This window comes from Schistosoma mansoni (assembly GCF_000237925.1).
Source record: "Schistosoma mansoni, WGS project CABG00000000 data, supercontig 0151, strain Puerto Rico, whole genome shotgun sequence".
Taxonomy (NCBI): domain Eukaryota; kingdom Metazoa; phylum Platyhelminthes; class Trematoda; order Strigeidida; family Schistosomatidae; genus Schistosoma; species Schistosoma mansoni.
The window spans coordinates 408342-425567 of NW_017386048.1; the positions used below are offsets into that span (position 1 = coordinate 408342).

The 17226-nt window shown below is 35.5% G+C and overlaps 1 protein-coding gene across 1 annotated transcript; it reads right to left on the minus strand.

Moving 5' to 3' along the window:
• Positions 1–317: 317 nt before the first annotated feature.
• Smp_125040 (Epa2p-like protein) lies at positions 318–16925 on the minus strand (the record flags this gene model as incomplete). Its single annotated transcript, XM_018798642.1, has 10 exons — positions 318–542; positions 2145–2393; positions 4158–4436; positions 5780–6036; positions 7928–8168; positions 9979–10122; positions 11741–11821; positions 13148–13254; positions 14728–14790; positions 16232–16925. 10 exons carry the CDS (start codon positions 16923–16925, stop codon positions 318–320), a joined length of 2340 nt encoding a protein of 779 aa, XP_018646681.1.
• Between the last annotated feature and the right edge of the window lie 301 nt (positions 16926–17226).

Genomic DNA, 17226 nt, shown 5'->3' on the forward strand with positions numbered 1-17226 from the left:
TTTGTGTGCTGTTGAGTAGCCCCATAGCGGGATGAAACGCCCATCCAATGCTTTAAATTTCCCAATAATTTTTTTAGCTTTGATCAATTCATGATTTCAATGAGATTATCAGTATGGGGATTATAGTATTTTCATAGCTGAAATCACGAGTCATTCTTTGCTAGACCACCATTGAAAACTCAGATGGACTCGTGGTTTCAACTCTGAAAATTTAGTGAAATTAACAAAACAACTAAGAAATAAACAATACATAAGTAGAATTATAATAAGCAATTTATTTACAACAATGAGAAAAAAAATTTGCAAAAGAAATCAATTTAGGATGGATTACACTCTTGAGGTGGTGTAATAGTATTTGAAGTTTTTCTATGAAGTGAATTAGGAGCTGGTGCTGTTACTGTTGATGAATTTCTCGGAACCTTCTGACTGATAGGGTTGATGTTAGTGTAAATGTTATCTCGTTTTTTCTGATCACTGCATGACGATGGAATTTTATTAAGTTCATTTGAGTTCATATTGTTATGGACTTCTAAAGATGGTTTCTAGAGTTATAATGAATTACAAATAAAAAAAGGAAAAAACAGTGGTGTTTACAGTTGCAAAATTAATATTCAAGAAAACAATGATGTAACAACAGAAACTTTATAGGCGTATAATAATTGATACTGGTAAAAATCTTTCTTGTTGACAGTCGATGAAATATGTCGCTTTAAGACTGATCTGTCTTAATACCTGGTCTAAAAAAATGGGGTGAAGTGGTCACTTAAACGGTTCTAACTGGTTAATGACATGCGAAACATCTGTACGGATACGAGATGGTCAGATAGATTCGATAACTTGCGACAACTTTATGAAAGACGGAGCGTCTGTCTATATTTATGAATAAACAAGTTACTATGCAACAAGCCTCCAACTGCCCTGGTACGGCCGAGGGTCGGGAGAGTCAGCTCTCCCTCTCCAAATACTCTCGCATGGCCACGCGTATACAGCCACTGATAGAGATGTCCTGCTAACTGCTCTTTCGCGACGGGCTTGTTGTTTACGGGATTGAGAGGACGAAAAGCGAATGTCCGACGCCTTAACCGGGTTGGTGGACACGGAAACTCCACTTAGGGGAGTTGGGAAAACCTGTTTCCAAACCAATGGTGCACCTGGGCTCTAGGACCCTGGGGGCACAAATGGCGTATGAACCAATTGTTGGTCACCGGCTTCCATGGGACTGCATCTCCTAACGATGCCCCACGGCCTTGTGGATCAGTCCTTTAGATCGAAGGCTCCGGGTGTGGTCCCCTAAGAAAACCACCTGCTTCGGTTTGGGCACCTGGGAAGTATCACAGCCCTCACACAAATCAAGAGACTTGTGTGGCGCATATCTATTCGGTGTCCCTTCGTACCAATATTTATGTCTTCAAATTAAGAAAAAATAAATATGCAATGATTTTGGGTTGCGAAATACGACCAATGAAAGGATAAAACAAGCAGTTCGGAAATATTTGTTCACTAGTATCTTCAAACCAAAGCTTCAGTCAGTCAAACAAACGCAACACAGAACCTGGCACATACGAGCATCGGTTTACGTTGCCATGTCTCATTAGCACAACGAGATGAATTTGGGAAAACCCGAGTATTAGGGGTAGTAGCAGTATTCATGGAGACATAAAAGATTAGGCATCCAAGATACAATTGAAGAAAACATAAATTGGTGAAATAATCAGAAAGAGTTTATGAGGAATTTATGAAGACAAATAGTGGGCTATTGCGAACGATTCTAAGCCATGTCAACCAAAGTCTCTAACCATTGGTTTACATGGTAATGCTTACTTGCATGTTATTGGCTGAACCCAACCTCTATGGATTATACTAGCTGGCGTAGAAGAGTTTAGAAGTAGGTAAGGAGTAGCCAAACAAAAAAAAGAATCAACCCATGCAGTTAATCGCTGCTAATTCTAACTACAAGTGTGAACCTTTTGAATGAAGACCACATGATAATCATCATTTGTGATGATAGGATTAAAGACACTAATTATTAAAACAGTTTTCAACAGAAATAGCATTTCAAGGTTGAACAATACAATGAACACTTTGAAGTTATCAAATAAAACATGTTAGAAAAATAGGCCAGCAATAACAATAATAATATTCACCTGTTTCAAAGGTTCTTGCTTAGGAATTTGCCAAGATGGATTGAGAGGTTTCGGCGCTGCAGGAGTAAGAAAAAATTCATCTTTTTTATTTTGTGGTTGAGGAATAGTAGGACCATCAGTGAATTCGGATGGTCGACGATTAGCATCCTGATGATTTTTACCAATAATGGCATGAATGGAACGGAGTACATCCTGTGGTAATTGAGTTGTGCTTTCCGCTAAAGGTCCATGTTGTAAAAAGCTAAAATCCTGAAAATATATTAATAACGAAAAGTCATTTAATACAATACAAAAACAAATCAGTATGTTTTACATTGTTTATCCTTTGAGAATAATTCATAATGGTACATGTATCATTTCACTGAAATTTGTATTTTTCAGAACATTTCCTTGTGTATTTACCATTTTATTGTTCAGCAGAGAACTATTGTTCGTTTATTAACTGCGATGAACAGTACTCGACATTCGATTTGGAGGTTATATGGTTCAATAATAAATCTCAGGTTGAAAAACATTCACTGATGAAAGTTTTCAAATCAGTACAAGATGATATCAGTTAGTGATGAAATATACCTTCGAATAATTAAATCTCTATGTATTACCTCTTCGATAGAAATAACACTTTCTGCGCTAGCATCCTATTTGTAGCACTACCACGTTGACTGTGTTAGTGTAGACGATAATGAATGAAAAATAATTTCTCAATTGGTTTCGCGTACCAAAATTAGGCTAGACCCATTGTACAGATACAGATACAAGTTAGATACAATAGAAGCCTACTCTCGTACTCCAGAACTATGTATATTTAATTACGATAAGCTTTACCGCAACCATTGGGAATTCATATCAAACAAAGTGTAAATTAAACAGCTTTAAAAATCTCCTTTGTTGAAGATAACTGTGTCACGCGTACCAACAAATGACAGAGTAAATGATAAATGGTGGCTGCATCTAGAGTCAGTAATGACAATCAACAGTCGAAATAATAACAAGAGCACTCAAATATGAATGTTGTTGCACTTAAACAAAGATCCAAAGAATGCACAAAAACTTGAAATAACTGTTACAAAGGTTGAAAAAATGTAATCAAAATAATAAATACAGTAGATGTTATTAGTTTATGTAAATGCTTCAGAATATTATATAGCAAGTGACGTACTTTTCACTGGTAGGGGCGGCCAAACCAAAACATGGCATCAGTCTATAAAGTCACTAACTTCTGGTCTGAGCCATGTTGGTGGCTGCAGGCTACTTGGTTGAGGGTCTGTGCGACTATCCTAACCAGTGGTTGGAGACTCTGTGTGATATGGCACAGAATCGGTCACAATGGCGTAGGTGTATACATTCTTTGTCTTCCTTTAAACCATGTGATTAAAATTGTTTATACTTTTCTTTCTGCGAAATATTTCTTTCTCCTTCTATCATATCCTTATATGTAGTGGTTTTTTATATATTACTACCATTAAAGTGACTGCTTCTATGAATTTGGTGTTCATGTTGTTGTGCTAATGAGGTGTAGCGACTTGGACCGATACATATATGTGTCTGGTCCTACGTAGACGACTGACGTTTCACAACACATTTAGAAATGATCGAAAATGCTAGTGTTTACAGAATGATTGCAAGTAGTATAAGTCAATACACGAAAATGAGATAAATGAGAAGAGGAAGACAGTGAATGCAAATGAACTTATGATGAAATCATCATCTGTTGATAAGAGCCAGGTCGGTTGTTAAGTGTGATATCGTGGTAAATCAGTCACAGTAGCGCAACTGCAATAGTATTACTGAATCCCTATTTTTCTGTACTGCATTTCTTATATTTAGATTCTTATCGTTTTCGGCTTTTCATTTTGTTGATTTCATGTCGCTGTGGTGATATGATCTGTAACAACTTGAATCGATACACACTCGTGCTACTTTCTACATCGATAACTAACTGACTGACATTAAAGTAAAGCCTGATCATGAAGATGAATTGTATACTGTAAAAGTGGTATAAACATCACTCACAGGATCTAATTTTTTCGAATGCAAATCGGTAATCGGTTTGGAACAATTATCGATATATTCCTTTTTCAACATCGGAGCAGAAGACAATGGTGAGAGAAAATGATCCGATTTGCTGGTGGTAGGTGATTTAACTTTTGATCTAGGCAATTCCGTAAGTGGTTTACGTGTTGAACTATGATATCTCATAGGGCCATTATCAAGAGTGACTGCTGATGATGAAGATGACGATGATGATAAGACTGGATGGGAAATTTTGTTCGGAGAGGAATCCTGGAACCGCTACATGATAGAAATCATATTCGGATTGATGAATTAGAAACGGATGATTTCTTTTCAAAACGTTACATTAATTATCAATAAAAACGAATTTAACACACATGTATAGTTTTTAGCAATGGGTAAAAATTGATAATCGCACTTGAACTACAGACAGTAGAGGTGGAATTGTATATTCAGATAACTAATAATCCATACAACCGAAAGTACACAGTTCATGCAATCATTTACTTGTACACAAAATATACATTGCATTGCTTAAGAGATTAATACTGCCTATTCAATGGTCAAATATTTTTCTAGTAGCATTGTATTGTACAAGCTTATCTACATGATAGCCTCATAAACTCACTACAATAATCCGAAAGTATTTATAATATAATCAGTGTAAAGGTATATGAATATGTTCGGAGAGTATTTACTAAAGCAAGAAGAATGAACACAGAAATCCCTGTCGGTAATTAACATTACTGAAGTAGAATGTTTAATGTGATCCAATAAATTCTGTATTGAGTTTATTACCTTTGTGTTAAGGAATTCATTAGTCAAGAGATAATGTTATATAAGGATCTTTTGCAAATTCTAATTACTCTAATAGGGTTTTTCTGTAAATATGTACTGATACAACAAACAATAATATGAACAATAATAGCAATAACGGGGCGGACTTGCATGCATATAGCACACAACAATACTGTCATGCACTGTCCCATCACCCTTGGCAGATCAGGCAACCAGAAAGTCACGAGAACATCATCAGGGCATACGACAGGATATGTATGTACATACATATATACAACAAACAACATAGTGTGAAATGCTCGAAAAAAGTTAAAACATCCTGATTGGATAATATTGTCTTCATTGAAATGATAAATGTATAGCGAATATGGAGGTTTTTTAGATAATTAGTTTGCATAAAGGCAATCAAGACTACGTAAAGGTCAAAGGACAGTCCTAACTATTTGATAACATCTCAGACTGTAAAGCTGGATGACCCAAGTTCGAATCCCCAGGGGAGCATCAGTTCCCTTAATATTGTAGGGAACTAATTGCCGGCTAGTACGAAATCCAGGTCCGAGGTTTTTCGTTAACTACGTCCAACCACTTAATACTTGAGCATAGTGCATGCGATGTTGAGTCATTCAGAACAGTGGGCACATTGCAACTATACGGATAGAATTTAGCGAGTATTAAAGAATAAGACAAACATGACACTAGTGCTTCTCTTCACGCTGTGTAGTTTCTGTCGTCCAATTATTCCCTGAACTAACAAAAATTTTTCGGGTTTGAAAATAGGTTGGCTAAGAAAGTATGTGCAATATACAAAAACCACTGACACTTACATGGAGAACAGGTTTTTCTTCAGATTTTGCTAAACCTGTAGATTCTGTAACAGATACAGTAGGACGACTGCGTTTATTATCAGATGAATGCTCGGGAGACTGTTGAGCGCGTTTAGGCGAAGTGATAACATTAGCAATTGCTGTAACTGCAGCACCGACGCGAGAGAAGATTGATGTAGATGAGGTTTCGGAAGATTTACGAGAAGACGGCGAAGATGTTTTGTTTGTTATAAGAGTATTAACTGTAGTCAATGAGTCTAAGAAGAAAACAATGTTGAACGTGAGCGTAATAAAAAGAAAGAAATATGAAGAGACGTATTAAAATATAACAATCAATTGTTTATTGTTTCAGATAAATTTACGTGATAACAGTATTAAGTATAAGGAATAGTACACTTACGAAGAAACTTTGATAAAAAGAATGTGATTTCCTCTAAACGATTTAGCATTAGACTGAATAATCTGATCATGCAAAAAGCTGGAAACTGTGGCATGATCTTTGGAATTCAATTTAAAGACATGTTAACAGTATTTCTAACACCGACAAATTAGCACCCTGACGTCGATTTACTTGAGTACACCGTCGATATTTTCTGCTAAAAGCAAGATAACTTTTGGGCTACATAATGAGGAGTATTGAATTACGATAGATCATTTTGAATTCTTCATTTTATTTGATGATCTGCAAAAATTCAGGCTTTATAATTGATAAGTCGATGGTACAACTGTGAAGTCCTACCCTCAACATATGAACATATATTGAATAATTTACATTACGACAAATGACCGCACGTTGAATGGGTTATACAATCTTTCTGACGATTTCATTGCTACTATTCTACGTAAAAATTTCAGTAATTGTTATTGTAGATCCTTCAGAATTCTCAGTCACAGATGTAACGCCTCTCCATCACAGTTATGCTACCTTAATTATATAGGGATATATGGTGAGATGCCCAATGACCTAACCTAACAGTTAGGTCAACTGAATGAAGAATGAGTTATCTACAAGCTAACTTCTTTTAATTGCTTAAGAAACTTTACCATGTGAATCTTGTGCTTATATTTCGTATATAATTAAGATATTTTAATGCATGAAAGACCTATTCATCTAGCTAGCGGTTTTGTTTTTGTTTTCTACCCATCCGAGGGGTGAACTCAATAAATGCAGTCTCACGAGTATCCATCACTCGGCTATATCATATCTCAAAGTACATCTAACGACAAGCGTTCTGTTCCTTGATTTTAACAAACAAATCACTAACTCTCCATAACAAAGTATGAAAAGGAAATGAAACAATTTATAACTTCTCATCAGTGGTATCAGTCAGTCAGTAAACGTAAGATTTGGTGGGAATATGCGTCAATTGCTGTTCCCACATCAGCAGAACCCAATGAGTAAAAGTAAACTATGATGCGGAACTCAGGATTTGGAGGAAGACAGAAAAAGAATACTAATGAGGTCGATTTCCGGCGGTGTCACCAATCGTCTCACACAGGGAGGTCTGTGCTTATTTACCCAGATCAACTCAGCGCTCTATGGTTTTAGGTACAGATAATATGTCGTGCTTCGCTTACTGGTAGAATTTTATTCAAGATACTCTTATGTTAAACAGTATTAAGAATTGTGTTATTCCTTTATGTTGAAATAATCGCAACAGTTAGGTGAAAAACTGTTTAGATTGATCAGATTGTGAATCTTCATCGACTAGGTAGGTTGAGACTTGTATTATGTATGCTTAACCACCTATTATCTCGACGAGCAATGTTAACTGGCAAAGATATAAGTTGAAAAAAGCTAGGTGTAGTCACATCAAAACATATCATTAGTTCATGAAATCATTGACTATTAAGTCTAAGCCATGTTGGTAGATGCAGACTACCTAGTTGAAGTCAGTGAAATAAATCTGATCAAGTGGTTGAAGAATTTAGATAAGATGGTTCAGATGCTTTAACTTCCTCGAGATCTTCAGTGCCAACATCCCTTCACACATAATTTTCATTCAATTTTTTTCAGATCACATACTTAATGTTTAACCTTACCAATAAGATTATCATTGTTTAACATTGCAATAGCTAATAATCTCATAATTCATGGTTTATGAAAAAGTTAATTTACAAGAAACAACTAGTTTAATTAATACTAACTTTCTTGATCCGATTGTACACAAGGAGTTACATTATTACAATTCATTGAGCTTGATGAATTGATCAAAGGAGTTGATTGAATAGTAGATGAATTACTACAATGGACATCAACTTTATTGGAAGATAAATTCTGACGAACATTATCTGCAAAAGCAACAGCCATTCTAGGATCACATAGTTTATTCACTAATTCACGATAATGAGATACGCGTTGTTGTAGTTTTGACGATTTTTCAAACATCTAATTTATTTGAAAAGTATATAAACTATTATTGATAGAAACAATGTATAAATAGGTGTTAGAAAATAAATCCATCGAAAAGTAGATATAGTTTTGTGGGATGGCGATTTAGAGGTTATAGTGTTCAAAGTTCACTATCAGATTGTAAGTTCCAGATGCACTTTAGTTTATTTGATTTGAAAAGCATACCTAGCCCTCATACTTAAAGAGTGGCTCGACGCCAAATCTCTACTCGGTAAACAAGTAACAAAAAAGGTAAACCTTTTAAATATTGGAACAGAATAATGTTTAGGCGATAGACATTAATACGATTGTATGGATTTAATTTCTCTAAATCAAACATTGACAGCTATTTTGGTAGAGTTTTGTTTTTTGAGTTGGATAGTTTGGTCGTGGGGCTTTCATCGCTGTTCTAGACATCATCAGCACAAACTTCAGTTTGTACTGACGATGTCCACTTGAGCTACAAATCTTCTCCATCATCTCATTGACAGTTAGCTTTAGTTTTTCTAAAACCTGACATATAGCAAATTATATAATATAGTACCTTTGACATACACAGTACATTAATACTTATATAGTGTCCCATGGATAAGTAGCTCATTTATCAAGCAGAGAATAGGGTTTACTATTAATTGATCACTGGGTAATGACCACTGTTATTTTTGCCTAGCTCTTTAGTGCTGGTCAAACTCTATCGGCCAAGCTGGAATCCCACAGGGAGCATCCGTTCTCTTGTGATTACAAATATACTATACTGGCCGGTACCAACTAACACGAAACATGCCCAATAATTCCTGATGGCTATTTTTAACCGCAAAGCGAAGAACAGCGCACTCGACTTCTATTCATGCTTTCGGTGTACAAATGCATCTTGTTGATCCAGGTTAGCACAGACGTTTAGTTCAATTCTCATACTGACTTCTTCAGACAATCCCAAACGACAAAAATAGTACGATGTCGTCGCTTAGGCCTAGAATGAACCCATAAAAAACATGATACATGAAATTCAATAGTGATTGGAAGACATGTCAATGGTTATTAATCGATGTTAGAATGATATATCACTCCCATCGGAGATAACAGTAAGTTCATATAGCTCAAAGGTATAATCTTTCATAGCGGCGCAGATGATGTGGATTGGGATCAGTGATACAGTATAAGTCTCCGTAAGATTACAGATACGCATCTTTTATAGATGCCAATTATCATTAGGTATAAGTTCAATCGCCTTCTCAGTAGATTGCTTCCAACCATTTAACGTTATTCATAGTCTTGTTAGAATGAAACTAGAATGACTGTATTTAGTGTTACCACAGACTTTTTATAATTAGTTAAAATATCTATGAATGACCTTATTTTATCGAGCAAACAATTTTTCGATGACGTAGTGTAACAAAAACAGTTGGCCTTTGACACTGATTGATTAATGAGTAGTGAGAAATATCATATTTTCCTGTTACTTTAGTGTTGACGGAATTTTGTCTATCAAATTGCAATGTAGACAGTAGTGTGAATGGTCTGAAGTCTTGTACACTATGCTAAAATGTCCGGAGGCTGGTATTTGTTAGTGGGAAACCCTTTACATAGGTTTCCTACCAGTTGACACTCAACATCAGCATGGTGTAATCTGGGACATCATAGGGATTGATGCTCGCTGTGGGGTGCGAACGCGTGTCAATCAGCTTCAAAGTCTGCGACTTTAACACTGACCAAGCTGAGGAATGTCTAACCACTTTTGGTAGTTGTATATGCCTAGAGAGACTACATTATAGTCTTTCAATAAAGTAATAAGAATTTTCAAACTTACAGCATTCAGCTCGTCATTTTTAGCTTTTAACTGATTAATCAATTCAACATGTGAATTCCTAAGTGAGAGTAGCTCTTGTTTTGTTTGATGCCATTGATCTTCAAGCTCGTTTCTTTCTAAAATAATTTTGTTTAGTGACTTTTTCTACAAAAAGAAAAGAAAACATAGTACAAGCGAAACCATGGAATTAAACAGAACGAAAATTAATACCAGAAAGACTAGGTTGTGAAAAAAATATAATAAATGGGTGGGTAAACAGGATCTGGATACAAAACCAGTAAGTTATTAACAAAATTCAGGATCATAAGTTCATTTGCATTCACTGTCTTCCTCTTCTCATTTATCTCATTTTCGTGTATTGACTTATACTACTTGCAATCATTCTGTAAACACTAGCATTTTCGATCATTTCTAAACGTATAGTGAAACGTCAGTCGTCTACAACGTAGGACCAGACACATATATGTATCGGTCCATGTTCCCACACCTCATTAGCACAACAACATGAACACCAAATTCATAGAAGCAGTCACTTTAATGGTAGTAATATATAAAAAACCATTACATATAAGGATATGATAGAAGGAGAAAGAAATATTTCGCAGAAAGAAAAGTATAAACAATTTTAATCACATGGTTTAAAGGAAGACAAAGAATGTATACACCTACGCCATTGTGACCGATTCTGTGCCATATCACACAGAGTCTCCAACCACTGGTTAGGATAGTCGCACAGACCCCCAACCAAGTAGCCTGCAGCCACCAACATGGCTCAGACCAGAAGTTAGTGACTTTATGAACTGATGCTATGTTTCGGTTTGGCCGCCCCTACCAGTGAAAAGTACGTCACTTGCTATATAATATTCTGAAGCATTTACATAAACTAATAACATTTACTGTATTTATTATTTTGATTACATTTTTTCAACTTCTGTAACAGTTATTTCAAGTTTTTGTGCATTCTTTGGACCTTTGTTTAAGTGCAACAACTTCCATATTTGAGTACTCTTAGTCTCATTTCGACTGTTGATTGTCATTACTGACTCTAGATACAGTTACCGTTTATCATTTACTCTATCATATGTTGTTACTAATCTTTATGTTATTATTACAGGAAGCCTTTCCCTATTTATGCACACAGACGCGTCAATCGCTATGGATATCTCTCGAGTTGAGGTTTGCAACCAATTTATATGTATATTGTTACAATGGAGTCGTTCTTTTTGATGGAGTTTTGTTCTCTAAGCTAAATGATTCGGTCGTGAAGCAGTAATCGCTCTTTTGAACGACATCATCAGGATAAACTTCAGGTAAAAACGAAGTGTTCGAATTTCTCCACACATCATTTTTTAGACAAATCATGATTTTGAACATCGATTTCACGCGTCTCAGTTGTGTTGTAAGACACTTTGATAGACAATATACAACACTGCACAAAAGTGTCATAGACGAAGTAAACTTAGGTCAAATCTTTATACTGTAAAACAACTGTTTGATAAATATTCATTAGAAATGACCAAGGTAATTTACTAAGCTATCGTTGTCCATGTCTCATATTTCACTTCTCTTTCCACATCCTAACATTCTTCAAAAACACAGTCAAACACTATTCCACTGAGTTATTTGTGTTAGGATTGATATTCTATCGAAAGCATTGTTCGTGTGTATATAAATGACTGAGAACATAATGATTACCTAGTAGTTAATATTAATGATGATCTTATCTGTCATGTAGGAAAAAACCATGTCCAGCACTGATTACCTGTTCAATAGGATTTGGCAATACAGAACAAGTTATTTCATTGCAATTTCCATAGAACAGGTCCCAAATCCATGGACATTTCTAAAATATAGATAGTAAAGTAGAAACACATCATATGGGCATTAAAGAAATTAATCGATTACAAAAATTCAACTCAATGTTTAAAGCTATATATTAAATATACGTAACAACTGATATTAGTTATGTTTTTGGATTACAGATAGCAGTTAAATTAAGTACACATAGTTTGCTCTATTTTCGACTCGTCAGTTAACATTCACACTGACACTAGAAATGAAGTCAGTGATTATATGGACTCAGTATCTTCGACATAGACTTCATTAACATAGAGCTTTGTACTATTGTGCATTGGCTAGACCGCATTAGCACGACGAGACGAAAAGAACACTAAATTGAAATATTGTAGTAGCAATGATAAGAAGAAAGGTTAAAACTTGAGAACATTATTTGAAATGTTAGAGTAGAAATGTATGAAGCGATACCGGAATTTAAGATTAATAAGAAGATAAATAGTTAGTGCATCTGCGCCAATGTCTTTGAGAATAACATACTGATATCTGAAACCATAGGTACTACATTCGGGTCTCAGTGTAAATATCAACATAGGAATGCAGGTAAATTTATTGAACAGGTCTCAAATAAGACGGAACAGATGTTCTGGATTCCACGTAGTAAAATACATAAGCTAAGAAAGTTATACCGAAAAAAAACAATGATATAATAATAGACAAATAGGACGAGGATTGAGAGGAGAAAACAGATGACGGGTAGTAGTAATAACAACAATAAATGATTCAGAAGAAACTGAATACTTTCGCACTGTCTAGGTCGAATTCAACCAATTTATCTAAAGTCTTCCATACTCTAGTTCTAGTCATCCCAAGGATCAAGTTCAGAAAATGCATTTACCACTTCAGGATATAATAGCTACAGAGATTCCGTGTTGCTTCTACTCGATCGAGTTTAAATATTTTACAATATTTATATATACTATCCGGATGCAAAGTAAAAGTCACAACCACCCTGAGCAGAACAAATGTATAACTTTGTTAATTAGCTTAATACTTCTGTTTAGAACTGTGCTTTCAAACTCGATGGTGTTGAGTGTAAGGATAAATCACAAACAAACAACAATTTGTAGTATGGCATTTTGATTTAATTTAATATTGTGTTGTCCTGTTTTTATCCGGGTTTAGTTACAACGAAAATATAGTCAGTCAGTCAGCTACAACGTAGGACCAGGCACATTTATGCATCGGTCCAAGTTGCCATACCTCAATAGCACAACAAGATGAACACCGAATCAACGAAAATATGTTAATCTACGGTAGATATGGTTTGAAAACCCTTAGTTAAAAACATTACTATGATCAGATAATCACATACTTTTTCAAGTTTATTTAGAAATGACCGTAACTGATTTAAAGACATATTTGGGCCCACTGCAACTTCTTCTTTTGAGCAGAATTGTTGTGCCAACTCATCTAGATCACCTAAAAATTTTATTAAATAAAGAAAGAAGACTTGAATAAGGTCACACGTTAATTTTATACAATAATAAAATTACCCAAACAATAAAAATCTGGGTTAAGGAATCCTTTTCATCCTATAATGGATATGATAATTGTTTGATGCATTTTAAATCTTAATATTTCCAAGTCAACGTATGTATACATGATTTTGTCAGTGTTAAATTTGTAGCGAACAAATGTTAAGCTTTGAAAAATTCCAAACGCTGATCACAATGTGTACATATTGGTCAAATGTCCTCCACATTTAATAATAATTATTATTATTTAAGCACATAAATATTGGTACAAACGGGCAGCAGATATATATGCACCACACAAATCCCATTTGATTTGTGTGAGGGCTGGAATACTGCCCAAGTGCCCAAACTGAAGCAGGTGGTTTTTTTAGGGGACCACACCCCCAGCCTTTGACCTAAAGGTCTGATCCACAAGGCAGTAGGGCATCGTCAGGAGATGCAGTCGCATGGTAGCCGGTGACCAACGATTGATTCGTACGCTATTTGTTCCTTCAAGATACCGGAGCCCATGTGGACCAATGGTTTTGAATCAGGGTTTTCCAACTCCCCTAGGTGAACTTTCCGTATCCACCAACCCGGATAAAGCGCCTGACATTCGCTTTTCGTCCTCTCAATTTTGTAAACAACACCCCAGCCACGAGAAGGCAGAGTAGGACTTCCCTGGCAGAGGCTATATACGCGTGACCGTGTAGGAGCATTACGAGAGGGAGAGCTGACTGTCCCCACTCTCGGCCGCACCAGGGCATTCGACAAAGACAGTAAATAAAACTAAACGCATGGGAAAAGAGCTCGATAGATCTAATGTTCATTTATAAACACTATGATCAAATATCATCACATACATGCCTGTGCAGTAAGAATCATTATATTTCAAACATACTGAGTTTATATACCAATCTTACTTACGACATCGTACCATAGAATAGAAAATAACATTTGTACAAGATTTAGTCAATAGTGGCTGTGAATAAGAGGGATAGTAATTGATAGACAGGACATAACTCGAAAATGATAAATCATATAATAATAGTTCATAGGTCAAAATAAAGCATATAATAAGAGGGACACGAATATGAATAGTTTAGTAAGTTAACAATACAATAAAATACAATAAAAATATATGTATCATATTGGTCTATAAATAGTTCTCAAAAGTTACTATTCATTATTCTTATCGGGACATAACAGAAACAGTTCTCAAAAACCATTTATGATAGAGTTTTTATCAATTATATGAATTATTACGTAATTTCATAATTTCTATGAAAATACATTCGTAGGAAATGTAAACGGCTCAACTTGAAGAAAATTTAACTAAGTCATTCGAATTTAAACATCTAAATATTTTAGACACATGCCATTTAACATTAACGAACATAACAAGCCGAATTCATTGGTTAAATCTTTCCTCACGTACCTTTATCTTTTGAATACGCAATTTCTTTAGCTTCTATTAGTTTCTCCAGTTCTTCGATTGCCACTAAAAAAAGAACATATACATACATACTAAGCATGATAATACTCCCCATCAGTTAGTGAGTATCAAGTTCGTTCCCAGCACATATGGGAATTGGCCCAAGTTGCTGTAACACATTAACACTAAGAGATGAATATTGAATCAAAATAATAAAGAAGTACCAGTAATGAGGGAGACTAAACATTGAGAATATCTTTCGGAAGGGCAGTACAAAAGTTTGAATGAAGGAAAATTAGAATTCAAAATCTATAGGACTATAAAAAGTGAATGCATCTGTACCATTGTGACCGACTCTGAACCATCTTACCTAAATTCGTCAACCACTTGGTCAGATTTATTTCACTGACTTCAACTAGGTAGTCTGCATCTATCAACATGGCTCAGACTTAAAAGTCAATGATTCCATAGACCAATGATATGTTTTGGTGTGACTACCCCTAGCTTTTTTCAACTTACATCTTCGCCAGTTAACATTGCTCGTTGAGATAATAAGTGGTCAAGCATACATAATACAAGTCTCAACCTACCTAGTCGATGAAGATTTACAATCTCACCAACTTTACCCAAGGCTATGTGCATAACCTTGGAATTGCTACCTCGATTGTTGTACGATATACAAGCAGTGCTTCGAGGACACCTGTGGTCAAAAGCTTTCAGATTACGCATATCTGTTGCTTCCACAGACCGTATTTCATAGCCACTAACCATCAGTCTTAAGACCGACACAATAAACAAATATATGGTAGCTATACACTTGTAGTCTTATTTTATCAATACTAGTAAGTCACCATGAATGTTATTGGTGGGACATTCAGAGCCTTCATTATATTTTTGATCAGAATTGTGCTGAGGCATGTGACTACTTTTATATCCAAAATGAATTTAGGTAAATTGAAGAAACTCCACCCTGCGAACAAGCTTGTACTGTTGTAAAATGATTAGAGAGTCGGTAAGAGACCCTGGACCAAGGTTCCATGTAAGCTGACACTCGTTACTAAGCCATATCTATAAACTTAAGAAAACTGATGGTGCAAACGGGGTTTGAACCAGCAACTTTGTCGACAAATTCCGAACAGCACTTATAATTAGAGACATGTGAAGTTGGTTGTCGGTCAATTATTAATCAAGGTAAACTTGGAAGGCGGTTTTCGACAATTATTAATTTAGTTCTACGTGAAAAAACATTAACATTAAATAGTTGGCCTGGCAATAACAACCTCTATATTTTATTGAAGCTTAATGAAAACCGCGGGATATGATAAATATACTATTACAATATTTGTTCACTTTTTTAAACATCAAGATGGATATAGAAAACGAATTGTGACAACTAATATAATACGTTGGAAATAAGATAAAACACTGTTAAGATAAGGGCATGATCATAGAAAGCATCGTCTACCTTCTTTTTTGTGCAACTCTGTCATCAACTTTGACCGTTCACATTCCCAATCGGCAGTGATGGAGTTTAAACGAGATTCAAAACTGGAACGGACATGTTCAACTTCTTTGGCGGAATTGCTCATTTCTTTTTCAAGCATTTCAAAGACAGCAGTTTGGTCGAGGAGAACAGTAGAACTTGACTGTTTTACAGGTATTTGAGACGTTACTAACAGTTCATTATATTTTATGTTTAGCTCATTATATTGGTCTATAAATTCACTTAGAGTTTTGTCTAGAGAAAATGTGCTCAATTCCCGTATACGAGCAAACAATCCGCTTTGTAAACCTCTGGCCAATGTACTTAACAGATGATAGAAATCTTGCTCTGTTTCGACGGAGCTCAGGCATGAGTTTTCAGACAGCGTTACTCTGGAAAGTTCTGAGAACTTGTTAGCAACTGAAAATGCGGTCCTTAATTGTTCACTGTATGATGAAAAAGCACTAGAGGTATCGGATAAAAGGCTTTTGATACTTTTGAGATCAGAAAAAATAGTGCCACACGAAGTTATTTCATTCTTTTCCTCATAACAATACATTTTACATGGGAATGAATTATTCTCATCGGCATCCTTTAAATCGTCTGCGTTTTGAAAATCACAAGCTCTTAGAACACGGCCAAGGCTAAGGATATCTTTTTTCAGACCACTTATATCAGAAACTGTTGAACCAAGCACCAAACATTGATCCTCATCCATAATTCTTTGAGAAATAAGAGGGGTTGGAAGGGCAAAATTAGAAAGCTAAATATTTGTGAATAGTATTGGGAAAACGACGTGGTCAAGTAAATTATCAATGGAAGAACGGCTGCGTCCCCGGACTCATAAATGCTTTTAGTCTTGGTGTTTTCCAACCGACTTCCGGCACAACAAGACCAAAACGAACGAGTGTTTCGGTCAATATAGTTCAACTGCGCCATCACAATAGGTAAACCTAGCTACCACACTAAGGTACAAGTTGTAGGCGAGGAAATACTGAACAAATCAGTATTCGTCAGAA